This window comes from Monopterus albus, unplaced genomic scaffold (assembly GCF_001952655.1).
Source record: "Monopterus albus unplaced genomic scaffold, M_albus_1.0 scaffold292.1, whole genome shotgun sequence".
Taxonomy (NCBI): domain Eukaryota; kingdom Metazoa; phylum Chordata; class Actinopteri; order Synbranchiformes; family Synbranchidae; genus Monopterus; species Monopterus albus.
Window position 1 is genome coordinate 696,127 of NW_018128172.1, and position 19,643 is coordinate 715,769.

Consider the following 19,643-nt stretch of genomic DNA (forward strand, 5'->3'; position numbering starts at 1 on the left):
TACTGTATCTGGTTTAGGGCAGCTTTATGAAATGAGTGTTATTTTTAGCAATTAGGTTAAAGTCTGTTCCCAAACCCCATCAGTGTTGTTAATATTGTGTGTGAGATGTTGGTGACTGGAGCACGGCCCCACTGTCTCTACCCCAACAAGACGGACCTAATCTCTGTTTATAGACACGGCGAGCCCAGATGAACTGACGATTAATCAACAGGATGGTTTCAGTCACCCAGCAGCAGCACCTGGCTGAGGTCTGCTAACCACAGTGTGTGACAGACAACGGGCAGTAGGATGAAAACAATAGGAAGGAGAGAAGAGGCCTAAAGGTGTAAACAGACTGAAGGCTTTCGCAGCAAAAGGGATGTGAGAATAGCAATTAGGATTCTGTGTTGTTTCACTGTCCAGCAGTATGTTGTCACCAAAACACAGAAGCCAGTCATGGTCCTCAGAGCTACAACCAGCAGTCCACAGAGTCCACAGCCCTGTGTGAAAGGCAGTAGGGCCATGTTCAAGCTCAATCTCAAAGCTGTGAACAAACACAGCCCTCTCCATCCATTTCTATGGGAGACTGCGTGCACCGGACAGTGACATCATCTGGCAAAGGCTGCGCTGGCCGGTCACACCCAGGATGACCAGGATGTGGACGCCCATAGGAAGATGACTCCTTTGTTTACCTTGTTAGCATGAGCATTCACTGCTATTCAGTGTCGAATTAGGGCCACAGTTAACCCATCATAACGACACGCCCTGCGTTTTCGGTAGTTAAGGTACTGGATGTTAAACTGTTTCTATCTACACTGGTGGTAGAATCGGTGCTAAGGTGGAGCAGGCTACGTTAGCAGCCTGGCTAACCAGTTATGGGCTGAAAGTCAGAAACCGTTGAGTAATAAATTAAGAGGGATCGGAAAGGTTTGAGGGAAGGTTGATGAAGTGCTGCCCTTCAAGACCAACACATCACATTGTCTACGTACATTTGTATAAACCAAAGTTTTCTGAGGTGGGTGCCCCAAAATGTGCTCATTTCTTTCTGGTCTATTGTGCATCTGATTATGAAGCACATGCCCTAATCATTCAGCCGCTCGATGCCTCATCAGTACTTTTATACTGACAATGAATCCCCTGATTTCCCCACTGTGGGATCAGTAAAGTACCTGCCTACCTACATAACGGATTACTTGTGTGTGGAAGACGTTGCTCATGCTGTTCCACGGAGTCTTATCACCCAAACCTGCAGCTGTCGTCAGCTCTACAACTCTAGTTTTTCAGTGTCATTCAGTTTGTTCTTTTGGTTTCCATCCTACAGCTTTACTCTCACCGAAGACATCAGTGCTGTTTTCAGATAAAAGGCTCTGATAGACACACTGGGCCCTACCAGGCCAGAAGAGAAGAGCTGACAGGACTCAGTTAGCAACCAGCTGGTGAATATAGTGGAGCATTTAGCTGCTACAGAGCCAGGTATTTCCCTCAGGAGACAGTGGAGGCTGAAACAGAGCTAAAAGAGAGAGAATGTTGGCCTTGGCTTCATCAGGGGGCAGAAACATGACTCCAAATTAATGCTAACGCTGTTTCACTCATTGTAAACATCATGTTGCTTCAGGATAGTTATGAAACAAGATAGGTGTGATACTGTCACACAGTGTGGAGGCACCTTTTCCAGTCTTAAGGCCACATAAGGGAGAAAGGTGCATGTTGGCAGGTGAGTAACACAATGATTGACTCTAACTGGGTGAGCCTGTAACTTTAAGAGCTGTGTGTATAAACCGACATGAGCTTAGTTCCTAGAACTGTGGTCAGCACAGTTTCAGTAGCTGCGTGTGTTTCACAGACACAATGTGCAGGGCAGGGGGGCACTGCAGGCATCGCAGCAGTTTGTCTTCAGGTTTATAGCTCAAAGTGGTCAGATAATGGTGCCAGCTCAGCTTTCTTTGTAAAGGTGGGAGGCAGTATGGATGCATGGGGGCAGGGGTCTCTGCAGCCACCGGTCCACATTACAGCTGCTCGGTAAGGAAGTGTTTTACTGCCTGTTCACAGAGCTAGTGCGCACAACATTTACTCTGTGTCCATCTCTTAAAATGGTGCTAAGCAAGAGCCACTGCCTGTGTTTGATATTGGCTTCATGATATTTCACTTCCTGTTCCTCCTCTGCAGTGTGAGTGGATAAGAAGAACTGTACTGCTGCAGCTTTGAATGACGAGCTGTGTGTTTGTGCCTCGCCTTTTCTGTCTGTCAGCATGTATCCTGGAAGTGTGTGTGGTACCACAGATAAGTATAAGGAGCCAGAGAGGGCCATCTGCCCCACAGTGACCCTGCACTGCAGAGTCTGAGTCGGATAAAGCCATGGCCATGTGTCTCTCAGCAACCATCAGATGGCGAGGAGGCGCTCTGTAGAAACAGGCCGGGGGGCTGTGACCAGTCAATGCTGCCTGTGTGTGAGCTCTGCTCGTTCAGCACTCACAGGTGGCCGTTGGTTCTCCTGCTTTTCCTGTGAATTTAGATTTGGTGCAAGCTCCCAAAAGCCCAGCCCAGCTTCCAGGCCACTTGCACACAGCAGGTCACACACAGTACCGCCTCTTCTCTCTGTATGCGGGCCGTCTCCATATGGCATGGTGTTAAATCAGGACAGAACGTGGTCGAGCATTTATTGTGGCCAGCACAGTATCCCTTCACAATATTTTAGAGTTCTGTTATTTGAGATTTGGTGTTTAAAGTGAGGAACATTCGGCTAACCTACAGTACAGCTTGGTGCTTTGTACAGCTCATTTAGTCCCCAGGAGCAGGGTGTCTGTCTGCTCTGGCTTCAGAGGGTGAAGATTTGACCCTTTGACCTCTTCTCTCACTGCACTTTATTTTCTTAGCACACCATTTTGTCTTGACAGTGTGTTTTCATGTACTGTAATTCATATTGTACTTCCACAGGCACACACACACTAAAACATGCAGACAGTGACACATGAAGGAAAGCCCTGAGTAAATGAGTGGTCTCCTCCAGGATGACCCCGTCCCCGTCCTCACTGACTGGTCTGATGAGGCTGACCATGGTGTGAACCAGACACTGTGGCCTTCCCAGTCACCAGGTCTCAGCCCAGTTGAACAGCTATGGGAGATGTTGGAGTGACGTGTTAGACAGCGTCTCCACCACCATCATCATCAAAACACCACATGAGGGAACATCTGCTGGTAGAACGGTGTTCACCCCTCCCTCTATTGCAACAGCCTGTCTGAGCTTTGGGGACCCAGCAGCAGGAAGCAGAGTGACTGTGAGCTGTCTCACTTACAAAAACACCCCAGTGTGTGTGTGTGTGTGTGTGTGTACACAAAGTGCATGACGCCTCAGTCTCTATCTGGCAAAGAGCAGAACAGGAAGCAGCGAGGTGGGGCTCAGTCTCTACTGTTCTCTCTTCCTCTCCTGCGTCTCGTTCACTCGCTCTGGATTTAGACTGGCTTTTGATTCCTGGCGGGAAGGGAAGGACATCCTGGATTTTGAAGAGGCAGGAATAGCGCTCAGTGTTGACTGATTGGTGCTGCTGTCAGTGCCAGGCGTGTGTGATTGTGCGTGTGAGACAGGACAGCGGGGAGGGAAGGGGCTCAAAAGTGAAGCCAGAGGGAGGCCAAACATGGCCAGTGAGGACCAACTGGAGGAGCTGCCAGGGGGTCAGCTGCTTGACTCCTCGCTGCCCGCTGAGCAGAGTGACACGGATTCTCTGGTAGGCAGCTGTGACCAGAGCAGGCCTCAACATGGCCGCTTTTTTCTTACCCTCCATTACTGTTGCCCTTTTCTGTTCCGCCAGCTTCCTTGTTCACTTCCTGTAAAAACATCCATCTGACAGCGAATCACTCGTGAATTTTCATCCCTGTGTGCTGTTGTGGTTTGCTGTGTGAGCAGTCGTGTACCTTGCTCCAGAGGCTCTTTGTTGTAAAACACCAGGAATTAAGTGGTATTGTGTTGAACAGCAGTGCGTCACGACACAAACTCTCCCTTCCTGTCGTTCATGGTGTGTTACTGCCTCCGCTTTTGCTTCTGCCAGAATGGCTGTGGTTGCTGTTTGCACTGTGAACCTCTCATGCCTGCCACAGCAAAGATAACGTGGATGTATTTCCACAGCTGGGTGACGATGAAGAGACAGACTGTCACCCAGTGCCCAGCAGGGCCGTGTCTCCAGAGCAGCGATCTCCTCTGTCGGAGGGAGGAAACCTCCTCCTTCCAAACCAGACCCCCTCATTGTGTCCAACACACTGTGCCCTCTTCACGTCGATGATCAGCAGATTAATCCGTGACTCCTGCAGTTTGTATTTCCGCTCAATCACTTGGGCGTTTCCTTTCAGTTGTCACTGTACGTGTGTGTACATGTTCATGTCTGAGTGCCTGACACTGATGTCAGTATCTGATGACCTCTTTAAAAAGTACTAAATGTTTCTTCAAGCACAAACTGCCTGACAAAAAGTCTTTGCAGTGGTATTCTTCTGCATGACCTTGTTCCAGTTTGTGAAACATATTGCTTCAGAGTTGTGCAACGACACAACGCTGCACTACAGCAGCAGTTAAAATCCTGCCAGCACTTGGCCTGTGTCATGTGGTTTGTCTGCTCAGGCCGAGCCTGACTGTTGTACCACATCATTGTGCAGATGGATTATGGCTTTAATGGGAGCAGAGCTGTAGCCCCAGTCTGCATGTAGCTGGATGCTCATGCAGACCTAAGAAGCTGTAATCAGATCTGCTAAGCTGGACGGCTGGCTGCACGGAGCGGCCTGGGCGCCCGTCATTAGACTGTGGCAGCAGGGAGGGGTCGGACCTCACTGTCCGAGTGTGTGTGTGTGTGTGGGTGTGATCTGATGTCAACAGCAAATGTGTCTGTTTCCATTTGCATCTCTGTGACTCTCTGGGAATGGAAAGTGTTGAAAACGACTGCACGTCAGCAAGCTTTACAAACTCAGCGTAGCTTAGAGACTGAGGTTTTATCCTTGGATGAGGAATTAATTCATAGATTAATGGTATAGTCTGGGTGAAAATTGGATTTTAAACTCAAACTGCAATTTGAATTGATTTTTGTGCAAGCACTTTGTAAGTTACTCTGAGTAATGTGTCGAGTCCACTGCCATAATTCTAGTGCACATGGCGTCACCACTTCCCTGCACTAGGCGACATTGAAGCCAAAATATTCAGAATCAGCTTTATTGGCCAGGTGTGTTGGACACAGGAGGAATTTGACTCTGGTACATCGGCTCTCAGTGTGCATGTACATATCCCCATGCAAGGGGCAAGTAAACAGTGAACCAGCATAAGGCTGTGTAGTATAACAAAATAAACAGTAAACAACGCAGACAGACAAAGGAATGTTCATTGAAATGAGATAAATAGAAATAAAAACATAGTCCTTAAACCTAGAGACTTGTACCGATCTGTATAATCTATACGAGGTATATTTACAGGTGTTGCACTGAGGGTTATCGTATATTGTGACTACGGCGACTGCCATCTTGCTTTTTCACCAACCAGGTTCTGTGCGCTAGCGACCAGAAGTGGAGTGACAGCGTCAGGCCGCCAGTCAAACCTGTCAATCAACCACAATACACCTCTTAACTAATTAAGTCATTAAGAATACAGTTAGAAAATGTACCCCCCCAGTGAACACTGATATAAGGGGCGCTATCACCGTAGAATTTCACAGCCTGCCCTCCATGACACCTCACAGGTCAAAAGGAGGTCAGAGAAGATCACTGCTGACCCCCTCCCGACCTGCGTTACAGGTCACTGTACGCCAAGACAACCAGGCACCAGGACGGTTTCTTACCCCGGGCCATGACGCTCATGAACAGTCAGTCTGTGTATTTTCTGTATTTATTTTGTTTTTATTGCTGTGCACGTCGGGGGCCACTGCCAAATAAGTACCCAGGTCAAAACAAGCAGTATATTATGATTTCTTAGAAATATTCTGTAATATACTATTTTTTAGTGACTTGACATATTTCATGGTCTTGTCTGCGTCTCCTCTCCACCTCTTTGCCAGAAGCTTTTCTGAGCTGTGTTTGTTGTCAGCTTGAAGCTGAAGGTGTTCTTCTCACAGCCTTTAGATAAGGGAACACACATCAGGTTGAACCAGTCTGCTCCTGATAAGAAACCTTCTTGTTTTAGGGTAAAATCCACAAACACCAGCTTGTGACTTTGTGCTGCATTCTTGGACATACGCACTGTTTTTGTGTGTTTCCTTGTGACCAGTCTAGAAGCAGAATCTGATTGATTGTGTTCTGTATTAATGCCGTTCTAATCTGATTAGTGTTGATCGGTAGGAGAACTGATGTGAGCACTCAGCTCTTCGTGCACTTAGGTGCAGCCTCTCAGTCTCAGCTTAGCAGGTTTCACATGCTGAACTCACAGAGTTGCCGTTTGGCCTCCATTCATCCCGTAGTGCTTCACCTTGTCAGTACTGTGCAGGGTGACTGTCACCATCTTTGTCTGTCGTAGCCTCAGCTCAGCAGCTCTCAGATGGAGATGCTGCCGCCTTGACTCAGTTTCTCTTTCAACTCAAACTGAAACCGTCCTCATACACAGCAGCTAAATGGAGTGTAGCTCTTTTTGTCTGCCCATGTAACAGTGTCTCATTCGACTCCCTGCCGTGTTCCACCAGCTCCTTGTCCTTAAACATCTCACCTTCCTTCTTCCCTCCTCCTTCAGAGTGATCCAGGCGGGCTCTCGGTGCTCCAGCAGCTCGGTCTGGACCAAAACTCCGACTTCTCAGACTCGAGTGTGCAGCAGCACCTGGATGAGCACCGTGAGAGGATCCGCAGGGAGATCCGCAAGGAGCTGAAGATCAAGGAGGGCGCAGAGAACCTGCGCAGGGCCACCACCGACAAGAGGAATGCTCAGCAGGTGGACTCGCAGCTCCGCAGCTCCAAGCGCAAGCTGGAGTCCCTTCACACTCAACTGCAGGAGCTGGACGCACATATTGTGGTCAAGGGCCCTGATGACAACAAAGGTACACTGTCCCCCATAGAGAAGTGGTTTACACGCTTCAGTAGCAGTTCTTCTCTTTGGATCAGTTAATGATGATTACATGCATGTTCCAACGCTGGGTTATGTGTTCATAGTTTATTATCACAAAGCAACATACCAGTGGTTTCTATTGTTTTATCTCATCACTACTCAGAGATAACAGCTTTCCAGCAGCTAATTGTTCATTCTTGTGGAAAACACTACGACTTAATTTAACTTAAAAACTGAATATGAGGCTGCAGGTTATGTACTTAAAACGCAGTGCCAGCATGTGAACATGGAGATGTTTAGCAGGCTAATACTTTCTAATTAACACTAAGCACAAGGTCCAGCTGAGGCTGATGGGAGCGTCATCGCCTTTGCAGGTGTTTACATGTATATCAGAGTCTTATCTACAAATTAAAATTGGGAACTAATAATGCTGCTAATTCAGGGGATCATTCAAAGTACTACAGTACAACGGTACTGAATTTCTTTGTGAGTAAAATGTTTGTCGAACTTTGGTTCACTAGACCAAAGTTAAGGAGTCACCAAAACGCAGATAACATGGCTGGAGAAATGGATGAAATGCCTCCAGTGATGAGTTAGCTGTCTGTTGGTATAAACTAAACACTATGGCTTCTTTAAAGGCAGGAAATCTGTCTATATTGGCAGTACACGACTAGAAGGTAACGTAAAATCCCTGGTCTTTAGCTTTATGTGCTACCAGAGGGCAGCACTGATGGTGTTAACAGCCGCTACAGCAGTGGCCTGTTCTCTTACCATCCACTCTCTCCACTTACCCAGATTCCCCCAGGTCTTCAGGGTCACTCAATCGAAAATCTGCCAATCAGCACCGCATCGCAGCTTTGGAGCGACAGCTCAACATTGAGCTGAAGGTCAAACAGGGGGCAGAGAACATGATTCCAATCTATGCCAATGGAGGTACCAAGGTACTGAGCTGCCAGACGTAACTGTGGTTTACTGCATTCACATCAGCACGCCCTGCACATGTCGCTCTGATCTCCTGCTGCTTTTCTGTCCCTCTGCAGGACAAGAAGCTTCTCCAGACGGCTCAGCAGATGCTGCAGGACAGCAAGACCAAGATCGACATCATCCGCATGCAGATTCGAAAGGCCATGCAGGCCACAGAGCAGTCTGAGGACAACCAAAGTACCTATTGTGCTTTTTATCCTCTCTTTCATCCCACCTGCCGCTCTTTCAGCTTATAAACACTGCATATTTCATGACGCAGGTGGTAATGGATCAATTCTTGCTTTAGAACCTCACAGCGTACAGTCTTCCTATATGACACACACACATTGTCCATTACAGCCCTCTGCCTCTCCCAGGTTAGAGACTTATTGATGTTCCTGCATCCCCTTGATGTTGCCCAACAACTAAAAGCCATGGCTCATTTAGCAGAGGCTAGAGAGGAGGCAGGAGGGATGTGGGGAGCCAGGAAGCGAGTGAGACTGAAAGGACTGAGTCAGAGATGACGACAGAATGAAGTGGAGGGAATGAAGGAGTCAGATGAAAGAGAGAATGAGCAGGGAGGGAAATCAAAAGCAGCGGTGATCCTGGAAAGGACAGCAAGCTGTGTCTAGTGGGAGTTTTCTCTCCATTCGCCTTACTTTTTATCCACATGCGCTCTCTCTCTCCCTCACGCGTTGCTCTAAATGTGCTATAATCAGTATTTTTATATTGACATGGGTCACAGGACTACTTGTATGTAGGAAGAGTCATCGTAGTGATGAGCCCACACAGAGTTTGTGTCTCTCTACGGAGTAGTTTAGCTTCTTTCAGTTGGTTTTTTGTGTTTATGGACCACAGCTTTACCGGTCCAGTTCACTAGGGACCAAATCACTCTCATGAGCATCATTTCTGGTCCCAGCAGTCAGCTGTTGACAGTGAAAAAGCTCCAAACAGGCACTGTACAAACTGCCAAACGATAGACAGACCAGGCCGGTAACTAGCTGGGGAATGTTGCATTTAGCAGCTGAAGAGCCAGCTGTTTCCCTCAGGAGCCGGTGGAGACCAAAACAAAGCTAAAAGAGCAGGAATACTGGACTTTTATTGTATGTGTGGCCAGCCAAGTGTTTGCTTATCAACAATATATCAGTTCACAGCTGTTTTCTGCTGCCCCCAGGTGGCCAAAAGCTTTCAGGTTTAAGAGGCCATACTTGAGCCAGTGGATGTTTTCATGGAGGAATATTTTGCCCAAAACTCAAAAAGCTTTTTTAATGTCCCATTTTCAACTTTCCAAGTATCAGATTTACCATTCTTATGCCATTAATAGTCTGTGACCAACACTGGTACTGTGTGATGTTAAGTGTTTTCAGAGCTAAGACTCTGGTCAACATAGAGGTAGTGGTCATCGTAAACCCTTCACTTCATTGAGAATGAAAATGGCATTTGGGGTAAAATATTTATGTACTTGAATCAGTAAATTCTCCTCCCAAACAAAAACATTACATCAGAAAAGTTATGAATACCTTAAATTTATAAACTTCAGAAAGTATCCAGATCCTTCTCTTTTTGCACATTTCATTGTGTTGTCGATTTGACTTTAGCCACCAGTCGACACTCAGTAACTCAATGACCACAAATCAAAAACTGACGGCTTTCATTTACAGACGTGTTCAGACCTTTTGCTGTGGCTCCACGCTGTGGTCAGGTGCTCCCTGTGCATTCTGAAGCAACTGGATATTCTCTGCATTTTGCTCTTATCCATATGTCCTGTTCTAAAACGGATGCTGTGGCCCAGGTAAGCCGGACCTGTGTGGGATGGAGCTGCGTGTGGAGGAGCTGTGGCATCACTACCGTGTGGAGCACGCCATGGCGGAGGGAGCCAAAAACATGTTGCGACTGCTGGGCGCAGGAAAAGTCCAAGATAAGAAGGCCATGGCTGAGGTCAGAAAACATAGTCGACTGTTCATTCGTAGCATCAGTTATGTTCCGGTAAATGTTTAGAGGCTATTACTCGTGGACAGAACCAGACGAGCAGTTTCCCTGGTTTCTAGTCTTTGTGCTAAACCGATCGCCTGCTGGTTGTAGCTTTGTATTTACTGCACAGACATAAAAATGAGATTTCTCAAAATGTTGACCTTTCCCTTTAAATTGAACCATAAACTGTAAATAATACACACACATATAACTGGGGTGTCCCTAATAAACTGACTCTATTTACATACTGTCTACATTTTACTTTGCACCTAGTACCAGTGTTACTGGGGCCTTGTATCTGCCTTCTAACGGTCAGTGTTGCTGCTGCCACAGTCTAACTTTCCCACCATCATGTTCGTCCCTCTGTGCCCTGCAGGCTCAGTGTGGTCTGAGCGAGTCGTCCCAGCGTCTGGACCTGCTCAGGTGCTCTCTGGAGCAGAGGCTGCTGGAGCTCCCTGAGGATCACCCCAAGGTCTGCCTCATCAAGGAGCAGCTGGTGCTGGCGTCATCCTCCGCTTTCAGCTCCTGTCACAGCACCCCCTATGTCCACAACCAGTACAGCACCCTGAGCAAACCGTCGCCCCTCACAGGTAGACATGGAAACCATTCACAGATGTCTCTATCTGTAGCTGTGGACGCGTTAACGGGGTTTTAAAAGCCTTTTCAGGTCTCAACTAATGATCAGGCTTTAAAATGTCTTGAATATGATTTTGACGGTGCTTAAAAATCACTCATCCCATTCAGGTTAAGCTGATTATTGGGCATCGATGTTACTTCTTTAAAGTCGTGTTAACTTCAGTCATGCTTTTATGTTTTTGGGAAAACGCTGAGCAGACAGTAGCGCCGTCTGTGGTACGCTGGCTCCATGTTGTAGTTCTGTCTCTCATCAGGTCGTATTTATCAGGCTGTAATAAAACTACAAGCCAAACCGACCTGGAACCAGAACATCTACGGTCAGAATTTATCGAACACTCAGCGAGCGCGTTGTGCTGCGTGAGGTAACGTGGCTCTTCGTTATCAGCGGCTGTTTCTGTGACTGTCATCGACCTAGTGTGGGGACGTGCTGGTTTACAGAGACCTGGACTGAAACCACTCGGTGTTTGGCCGGAGCCTGTAAAACACAGGGGAGCGGCACCAAGGGCCCAGCACCACCCGCTGTGCACCGTCTGGGTCCACACCCACAGTAACACAGAGGAGCTGTAGACTTCACACTTTACACACTGTAGATAAAACCATCAGGGTCTACGTCCTTGTTCAGCATGAACACTCAACTGGTTCCTTTTTTGTTATAGGATTCAAACTTTTTTGCCAATGTGGATGTGAAACAAGCTGCGCTCAGACTGGTCTAAGGTCTTAGACCCTGATCAATTAGATTTATATTCTCTTTCAGGTACTCTTCAGGTCCATCTTCTGGGCTGTATGGGCCTGCTGGAGGTCATCCCTGGCCGGAGCAGAGGAGCCCCGGTGGTTCTTCCCTCTCACTCCCTGGGAGACGGACGCTCCACCTTCAAACTGAGCGGCCTCTACAGCCGCAGCACCAGCAGCATGAGCCTGAGGATCCCAGGCAAGACCGACGAGCTCTCCTGTAAGTGATTCTGTTCTTGTGTTGGACAAATGGCCTCGAAGATACCACTGTTGTTCACAGTGTATTTTAATGTGGACTAGTTGTTGGAAACTGTTTAACAGAAGTTTGATTTAATTTCATTTAAACAAATTGTCTTAAGATTAAATACCATAAAAAGCACATTTGTTTACAACTTTTAAAAGCAATCCCTTTCTCCTCCCTCCCTCTTCTCACTTCATGGTCAACATGACAGTTAAAGCCACAATGAAGGTGATCAGTGTTTTTACTGTGTGTGTTTTCCAGCGGAGGTGAGCGCGGTGCTGAAGCTGGAGAACACAGTGGTGGGTCAGACTGGTTGGAGAGCAGTTGGAGAGCAGGCCTGGGATCAGACCTTCACTGTGGAACTGGAGAGGGTAAGAGGCAGCAGGCTGGCAGAGGGTTATTGTCTTGTGTAAGTCACAGAGAGAGCGATTCAGCATGACCCCAAGGGTTACCGGAGAGATAGAGACACTCCAGTTCGCCTCTTTGACCACGTCTTGGTCCTCAATTGACCTGGAAATTATTCCACAGCTCTTATTTGTTGAATTTTTATTTGAACCATTTTCAATACAGAATCCCACAATAAGCCCCTGAAGAGGGTCTTCTGTCTAGAGCCTGTTGCTGTGATTGTCATAATGAAACACAACTTCAGACAGGTTCTATTCATGTTAGTCCTGGTTTGACTTTTGTGTTTAGTCACGGGAGATGGAGATAGCGGTGTACTGGAGAGATTACCGCTCCCTGTGCGCCCTGAAGTACCTGAAGCTGGAAGAGTTCCTGGACAACCAAAGGCACCGGGTTCAGATGGAACTGGAGCCACAGGGGCTGCTGCTGGCTGAGGTACAGGACACACACACACACACACACAAACACAGGCATGCACTCATCAGCCGTAAAATCATGTGCATGTGAGAGGTAGAAGCCGATGGGTGTTATCCTTCACAGCTTCTTACAGCCGGTATTGAGATGCAGGGCTGTTTGGTTAGTTGCAGCCTGTTGTTTTGCCACTGTCTCTTGTTTCAGGTGACGTTCTTCAACCCGGTGATAGAAAGAGGCCGACGACTTCAGAGGCAGAAGAAAGTCTTCTCTAAACAGCACGGTGTGTTCAGGTGTACATACAGCTGACAGTAAGAACAAGCCAGCTTGCTTCATACAGGGCAGTGTTTCCCCTACCACTCATTTAACAGAACCTCCCGCCCCCCCCAAAAGGAAGGGCACAAACCAGGCATGTCTTGTATGTGTTTCACTGTCCTGCACCGTGACTGCTATCCTCGTGTCCCTACCGAGGGAGTGGCCTACAGCTAAGACGAGGATCAGCTTTGATTGGCAGTAGCCCGAGCTGGACTCAAAGACGTCGAGCGAAGAAGGAAAACCAGGCCAAAATATCACCTTTTTCAATCCCGTATCAACCTCGGTGCCAATACTGAACATACTGAGCCTGGAAGCAGTGGCCAGGATGCTTCTAGCTCCTCTGCTATGGAGGGGAGGGAAGCTAGCCCTGCCCCGTGCACTGCCACACACCAACAAGCACAGGATGGCAGGCTACAAAGTCGGGTAAACCTCAAACCCAGTTAGGCTCACGAACGAGCCGATTTTATTCAGCAGCGCATAGGTAGGAACGAAGGGATCCAAGTCCTCCTAGAGAGCCGTTCTTCTTCGTGCCCAAAGTTCTAAATGTACTTCACTTGGAGAGAGACAGGGCAGCAATGGTCAGACAAGCTAGAGAGTGAATGAAGAGGGGGAGCGGTGATGAAAAAACAAAACAGTGAAGTATTTTCTGATTGTTTCATGGCGATGACTTTCCAAAGCACAATACATACAGACACACCTCTGCAGAGGAAGGACTTCGGGTGGCCTCTCTGCCCTGCACCAGCTAAGCCCCACCCTCAGTCAAACAGACCTGAAACCGGACACACTTTATGAGTTAGATTACACCACTGACACAGTTAAAAAAGAAAAAGACAGGAAACCGTTTTTCATTCATGTTGTGTTGAAGGGTGCTGCTTCAGAAAAAGGGTTAATGGCTGCTGGTACTTTCTGGAACTGGGATTATAAACATTTACAGGAGATGCAAACCCAGGTCATGCAACAGCTGAGTCGTCATTAAAGCTACAAGAGCTTCATCAGATGCTGACGTTTGCATGTATATTCACCTCCAGACTCACTCGTCAGATAGAAATTCAGACAGGCTGTATTTACTGTAGTAGACGTGTATATGTGCACATCTTGACTCGTTCAGTATTTTTCAGCGCCCTGTACACTGGCCTGTACCTTCACCCCTTGTATCCTTGTTGACACCTTTCACAGCTGTGCAGACAGAAATGAGACGTAGTAGCAGGAGCTGCTGTATCTCTGTTTTCCCCTCCATTCATTGAGCTAAACACCACTGTGCTGTTTCAGGTAATGCCTTCCTGCGTGCCCGTCAGATGAACGTGGACATCGCTACCTGGGTGCGCCTGCTGAGGAACGCCATCCCCACTGGAAACAACACACCTGCCTACACACCCAGTTTCACAAGCAGCACATTCACCCACAGCACAGGGTGTGTAGTGCATCTGCTTGTCCTGTCGGCGCACGTTTGGGTGTTTTAAATCATACTGTATGACCAGTCAGTTTGTCTGTCCTGGAGTCTAAAGGCCACACCACAGTAATGATCTCCTAACGTTTCTTATGTTAGCTGTTTGCTTTCATAATAATCCACAGTAAAAGTTCATTCATCATTATTTTGGCTGTTTTGATCAAGTATTGTTAGGTCGTATATGTACTGCAGAACGTTACTGACTGGAAGACGCTTCTTATTAACACAGTGCAGCAGGTCAAGCAGCTAAACCGGTGTGTGGACAGGAGAGGTTTGGTTTCACTGGTGTCAGTCTGAGAGTCCACACATGCTGCAGGTCACTGGATGAGACTTTGTGTTAAGGCGCCGTTACTTCATGTCCATTTTTCTTCCACTCCTTCGTTTATGCCAAGAGCTTTTATTTGTGTCTTTGCAACACAAACTGACATCTTTGTTTTTGCGTTTGCGCTGTAGAGAAATCTCAGTGGAGAAACTGAATCTGGACAGCGACTCTCCTCCCAAAGCTGAGATCAGGAGAGATGTGGTGGACTCGCCCGCTCCCTTGGTGAGTGAGAGGGGAAGTGACCCAGATGGGGGAAGATGGGCGTCTTTACATTATCATGTTGCTGCTTTTCTCAGCTCCTACCTGCAGCCTCTGGCTCGGGAACAGCGCCCTAGCCACAGGCTGCTGACAGGAGAGAATGGAGAAGTGAGAACTCAGGAAGGCAGTTTTAATGAGACATCACTGGATGGAGGGGAGCTTTAATTTGATCAAGGCCAAATTGGCATTAGTTTGTCAGTGTGAGGACACAGTCTGCAGAGGACGATAACGTAGAACAGAGGGTCAGAGAGGTGGCAGGTAGGAAGGTACTGCAGGTAGAAATGGGCAAACAGAAGCTTCATGCACATAAAGCTCCTCTTTCTACACACAGGTAGTAGTTTGTTTTTGAACTTGTATGTGATTTGTGCCAAGTGAATGAACAATTTGTGTTTGTTTTATATGTATATGACCCCTATAATCTTATATACCTCCACACAGTAGTGAGCCAAGCACTGGACCTTGAGGAACTCCACAAGTAACCTACAGTAATTTGAAACTAATATTAGGCAGTCATTTTATAATAACTAAAATAAAAACTGAAGCTAAACATCATCATATACGTTCTAATTTTAATGACTCGTCATTACATCCACTGTGAACCTTGTGCCACATGCTTTGGTAATGCAGTGCTTAATTATGGTCACGCTAGTAAAGCAGGTTTGAATCTTAGAAGGCAGAGACATCATGTAAAAGACAGAAATGTGGTGGACACAATAACAGAAACACCTGTCAGTTTAACAGTTGATCTCAGCAGAGGACGTCTGAGGCTCTGTGAGCGTGGTCATTGGATCGTTGGTCAGCTCCTGGACCAAGGCCCTTCTGTTTCTGTTATTTTGTCCACCCCATTTATATTGATGAGGCTGTGCTAAACACCAGAACCAGGTCTCAGGGTAACACACGCCCCCACAGTGACCATGCAGGTGATCCAAACAGACTGAACACAAAGTGAGCAGCACCTTGATGAAGGAGGCTTCACTGTAGTGCTGTTGGGTCAGTCTGACACAGGGGTTCCTAATAAACTGGCTACTGAGTGTAGATGTCTTTGTTTTACTGGTGTTCTCACTCTTCCCTCCCTTACTCCTCCCCTTCATCTCTGTGGTGTTTCACAGGAACAGGTCACTGAACCCGCTTCCACACCGGATGTCGCTGTTCCCGAGAAGCCCCCCAGGTCACTGGCCAGCAACTCTTTCCACAGGTGCAGAAATACACACATATCTTCTTACAATATGGCCAGCACGGCTGGACACCACGAAGACACCCCCACACACAATACGGTCACCACACCAGTGATGTGATGGGCGATGCAGCAGAACAGTGACGTCAAATGGCTGTAAAACAAGACGGCTCGGCCCAGGAGAGGTGCTGTGTGCTGAGCTCAGTGCCGTTCACCCCAGACGTCCTGGGAATCTGTATGAGCTGAAGCAGCTCTGTGACGAAGAACGGCCCAGAGTTCCTCCTGAACGTTGTGCAGGTCTGATCCACAGCTACAGGAGGCGCTGGTTGGTGGTTAATGCTGCCAAAGGAGCTTCGACCGGTTGTTAAATACAAGGGTTCACTTAGTTTTTCCACCAGCGCTCTGACTGTTCAGTAAAGACATGAAAAATTAGAACTGACAGTGTGCTATTAGCTTTTTGTACGACATCATGTTGTGTTACTGTAATGGGTGTTGCTGTGTATGGTCTCATTGCAGCCCCAGCAGAGGCCCTCTGTGTCTGCAGGACTTGAAGCTGATAGCAGTTCTGGGCCGGGGCCACTTTGGGAAGGTACTGCCTGTTCACAGAGGAATGACACTGTCTCTAGGTTCATTAAATCTTTAAACGTGTTGCAGCATCAGGACTGAAGTGAAAGAAAACTGTTGTTTTCAATGTAACACAGGACACAGATGGTTTTCAGTTTTCATTTTGATTTTACATACCGCCCCAACCTTTTCTGATTTGGGGTTGTAAACGAAGCTGGCGTGGTTTTTCAGGTGTTGCTGTCCGAGTACAAAAGGACCGGCAAGCTCTACGCCATCAAAGCCCTGAAGAAGGGAGACATCGTGGCACGGGATGAAGTGGAAAGGTAGTTATGTTTTACAGCTCAGCACTCAGAGACCTGAGCTCCGCCACCTCATCACTGCACCTTGTGCATTTATGATTGTCTCATACGCACCTCCCGCCTCCTCTGTCTGCAGCCTGATGTGTGAGAAGCGGATCTTTGAGACCGTCAACGGCTCCCACCACCCCTTCCTGGTCAACTTGTTTGCATGTTTCCAGACGCCAGAACATGTGTGTTTTGTCATGGAGTACACGGCAGGAGGAGACCTCATGATGCACATACATGCCGATGTCTTCTCTGAGCCTCGTGCTGTGTGAGTTCTGCTGAGTGTTGACGAGAAGAAGCGTGATGTGTGTGCAGGCGACGTGTTCTGACAGCAGTTGACCCAGATTCAAATCCCTGATCCTATTGAAGTTTAAAACGATGAGCTGTTTTTATTTCTCTCAGCGCAGTAACAACACACACTGTGCTGCGCTGAAGGCTGGTAGGGCTTCACCTCAGATCCATTAACCTCACTCTGCTCCTCACTCTGCTCCTCACTCTGCTCCTCACTGCCACTGCACACGTCACAATAAGGTCCATTCTCCTGTATCATTCAGTCATCTACATAAGTCTGACATTCTGCTGCACGTTGCACCGAGCATCTGCTGCAGGTGAACTGGTTGTTGCACTGCTACAGGTCCAGGCTGTCAGGACCATCCGTGTGTGTGTGTGTGTGTGCGTGCACGCCTGCCTTCTTGGCGACTCCATGCCCTCTGTGTCTGTGCCATGTGTTCTTGAACCCAGTATTGTGGTAAGTATGAGTTTGCAGCAGTTTGTTTATGTCTCTGTGCCTTTGTCTGTCGTTTGTTCAACAGGTTCTACTCCGCCTGTGTGGTCCTAGGCCTGCAGTTCCTGCACGACCATAAGATCGTGTATCGGTGAGTATTTGGTTTCCCTCCACACATGGAACACACGGCTCGCTTGCTTTTTACAACATGGAGTATTTGGTGTGAATCCACCACCTTTCTTTGACAGAGATCTGAAGTTGGACAACCTGCTGCTCGACACAGAGGGCTTTGTGAAGATAGCAGACTTTGGGCTCTGTAAGGAAGGTGAGTGTCTGTCGTTTGTTATATCGGCCCCGTACAACACCAGATTAGACTCTGTTGACGTTTCTGCCCTCGTCCTTTCTGTGCTCTGCTTCAGGCATGGGCTACGGGGACAGGACCAGCACGTTCTGTGGGACCCCCGAGTTTCTAGCCCCGGAGGTTCTGACAGACACGTCGTACACAAGAGCTGTTGACTGGTGGGGGCTCGGGGTGCTCATCTACGAGATGTTGGTCGGAGAGGTGAGAATACACAGTCACAGTACGTTTCTACGAGGAGCTGTCATCTTTATCAGAGATGCTAAAATGCATCTTCAGGTGTGAGTGTAACTGCTGTGAACAGACGTTGGACAACCTCAGGTTTGGGATTTGGACATGAATGAAATCAAGAGAGTTAGCAGCCAGTTAGCTTAGCCTAGCACAAAGACAGGAAACAGAAGGGAACAGCCAGGCTCTGCCCGTCACTAATTAACCAGTTATATCTTATTTGCATAGTCCGTACAAACTGCAAAGTGTAGAAACAACAGGTTGTGGTTTACCAGGGGATTACAGTGACGGTCAGACTGCAGGATGTTTCTGCCCCTGGTCAGGAAAGGGTCGTACCCTGTGGGTGAAGTCACAGTGTGTTGTTTTCTAAACAGAGAGACAGTCTGTTAATTAGTGGGTTGTAGAGGATTGTGTGGCCTGTGGGCAGAGCTGGCTACAGTTCCCTCATTCCCAGGCTGTTTGCTAATAAAGAAAATAAAAAACCGTTTGGCGTCTTGTTTGTTCTCTGTGACGTCTGAGCTCCAGCTGTGTCTCTGCAGAGTCTGACACTGAGAAGCTGAAGGTTTAAAGTCAGTCTGGTGTCACTCTGAGTCACAGTTTGACTCCAGGGAGTCAGAACAGGACTTGAATCCAAACGTGTTCCAGTACAAAAGTATTATGAGTCGTAACATATCTGAAGGCCAGTTAAAATACGTAACTCAGTGCCAGGTGCTGTGTGTCTGGTCCAGTCTCCGTTCCCTGGCGATGATGAGGAGGAGGTTTTCGACAGCATAGTGAACGATGAAGTGCGCTACCCTCGCTTCCTGTCCACTGAGGCCATCGCCATCATGAGGCGGGTGAGACTCCCTTTCTGCTCCTCCATTTTATGTTCCCTCTGTTTGTACTAGCTGTGCTGCAGAGAGGTTGTGTATACAGCTGCACTTTTGAGCCTGCTATCACAGAGAATCCTGGTACCATGTGGCTTCCTGTTGCTAGTTGTTGAGGAGGAATCCTGAGAGACGCCTGGGCTCTGGAGAAAAGGACGCTGAAGATGTGAAGAAACAGCCTTTCTTCAGGGTGAGTGGCGTCTTTCTCAAACCTTTCTCATGATTCCTGTGAAACAAGGAAGCTGGTTGTGATGTTAATGACAGAGGAACTTCATTTTCCTACTGAACTAAATCTAAATGTCATCAGGGGATCGACTGGGAGGCTCTTCTTCAGAGGAAAGTCCTGCCCCCGTTTGTCCCCAGCATCAAAGGGAAAGAAGACGTCAGCAATTTCGACCAGGAGTTCACAGCGGAGGCTCCTGCCCTCACGCCGCCCCGCGAGCATCGCGCCCTCTCCCGCAAAGAACAGGACTACTTCAAGGACTTTGACTACGTCTCCGACCTCTGCTAGGGTCAAGGGTCACGGGGTTATTAGCTGCCCACTGCCAGCCACAGACTCTGGAAGGAGACGGAGGGGTGGAGGCGGACTCTTCCTCTCTCTGGGCGAGTGTTTGTGACAGGGCAGAGGCCTGGCTGGGCTGTCGCACACCTATGGTGACAGAGATCTGCTGACCTCTAGACTGTAGAGGAGGAGGAGGAGGAGGAAGCCGTGTA

The 19,643-nt window shown here is 48.0% G+C and overlaps 1 protein-coding gene across 6 annotated transcripts in view; it reads left to right on the forward strand.

Annotated features, from left to right (window-relative positions):
- Positions 1-19,637, forward strand: part of pkn1b (protein kinase N1b) — a 34,206-nt gene extending 14,569 nt beyond the window's left edge. For 4 of the 6 annotated variants that reach the window (XM_020623149.1, XM_020623150.1, XM_020623147.1 and 1 more), the window contains exons 3-23: positions 6,668-6,968; positions 7,772-7,917; positions 8,017-8,137; positions 9,732-9,877; positions 10,287-10,500; positions 11,301-11,495; positions 11,778-11,887; positions 12,210-12,353; positions 12,537-12,612; positions 13,914-14,055; positions 14,545-14,635; positions 15,781-15,866; positions 16,362-16,434; positions 16,641-16,732; positions 16,845-17,021; positions 17,566-17,628; positions 17,726-17,802; positions 17,897-18,039; positions 18,792-18,899; positions 19,039-19,119; positions 19,237-19,637. In XM_020623149.1, the coding sequence (XP_020478805.1) occupies positions 6,668-6,968; positions 7,772-7,917; positions 8,017-8,137; positions 9,732-9,877; positions 10,287-10,500; positions 11,301-11,495; positions 11,778-11,887; positions 12,210-12,353; positions 12,537-12,612; positions 13,914-14,055; positions 14,545-14,635; positions 15,781-15,866; positions 16,362-16,434; positions 16,641-16,732; positions 16,845-17,021; positions 17,566-17,628; positions 17,726-17,802; positions 17,897-18,039; positions 18,792-18,899; positions 19,039-19,119; positions 19,237-19,440 (2,790 nt within the window). In that variant the 3' untranslated portion in view covers positions 19,441-19,637. Of the gene's footprint in view, positions 1-1,852; positions 1,999-3,363; positions 3,702-6,667; positions 6,969-7,771; positions 7,918-8,016; positions 8,138-9,731; positions 9,878-10,286; positions 10,501-11,300; positions 11,496-11,777; positions 11,888-12,209; positions 12,354-12,536; positions 12,613-13,913; positions 14,056-14,544; positions 14,636-15,780; positions 15,867-16,361; positions 16,435-16,640; positions 16,733-16,844; positions 17,022-17,565; positions 17,629-17,725; positions 17,803-17,896; positions 18,040-18,791; positions 18,900-19,038; positions 19,120-19,236 lie in introns of those variants that run through there. The other 2 variants (XM_020623145.1, XM_020623144.1) reach the window with 2 other exon arrangements.
- Positions 19,638-19,643: the final 6 nt, after the last annotated feature.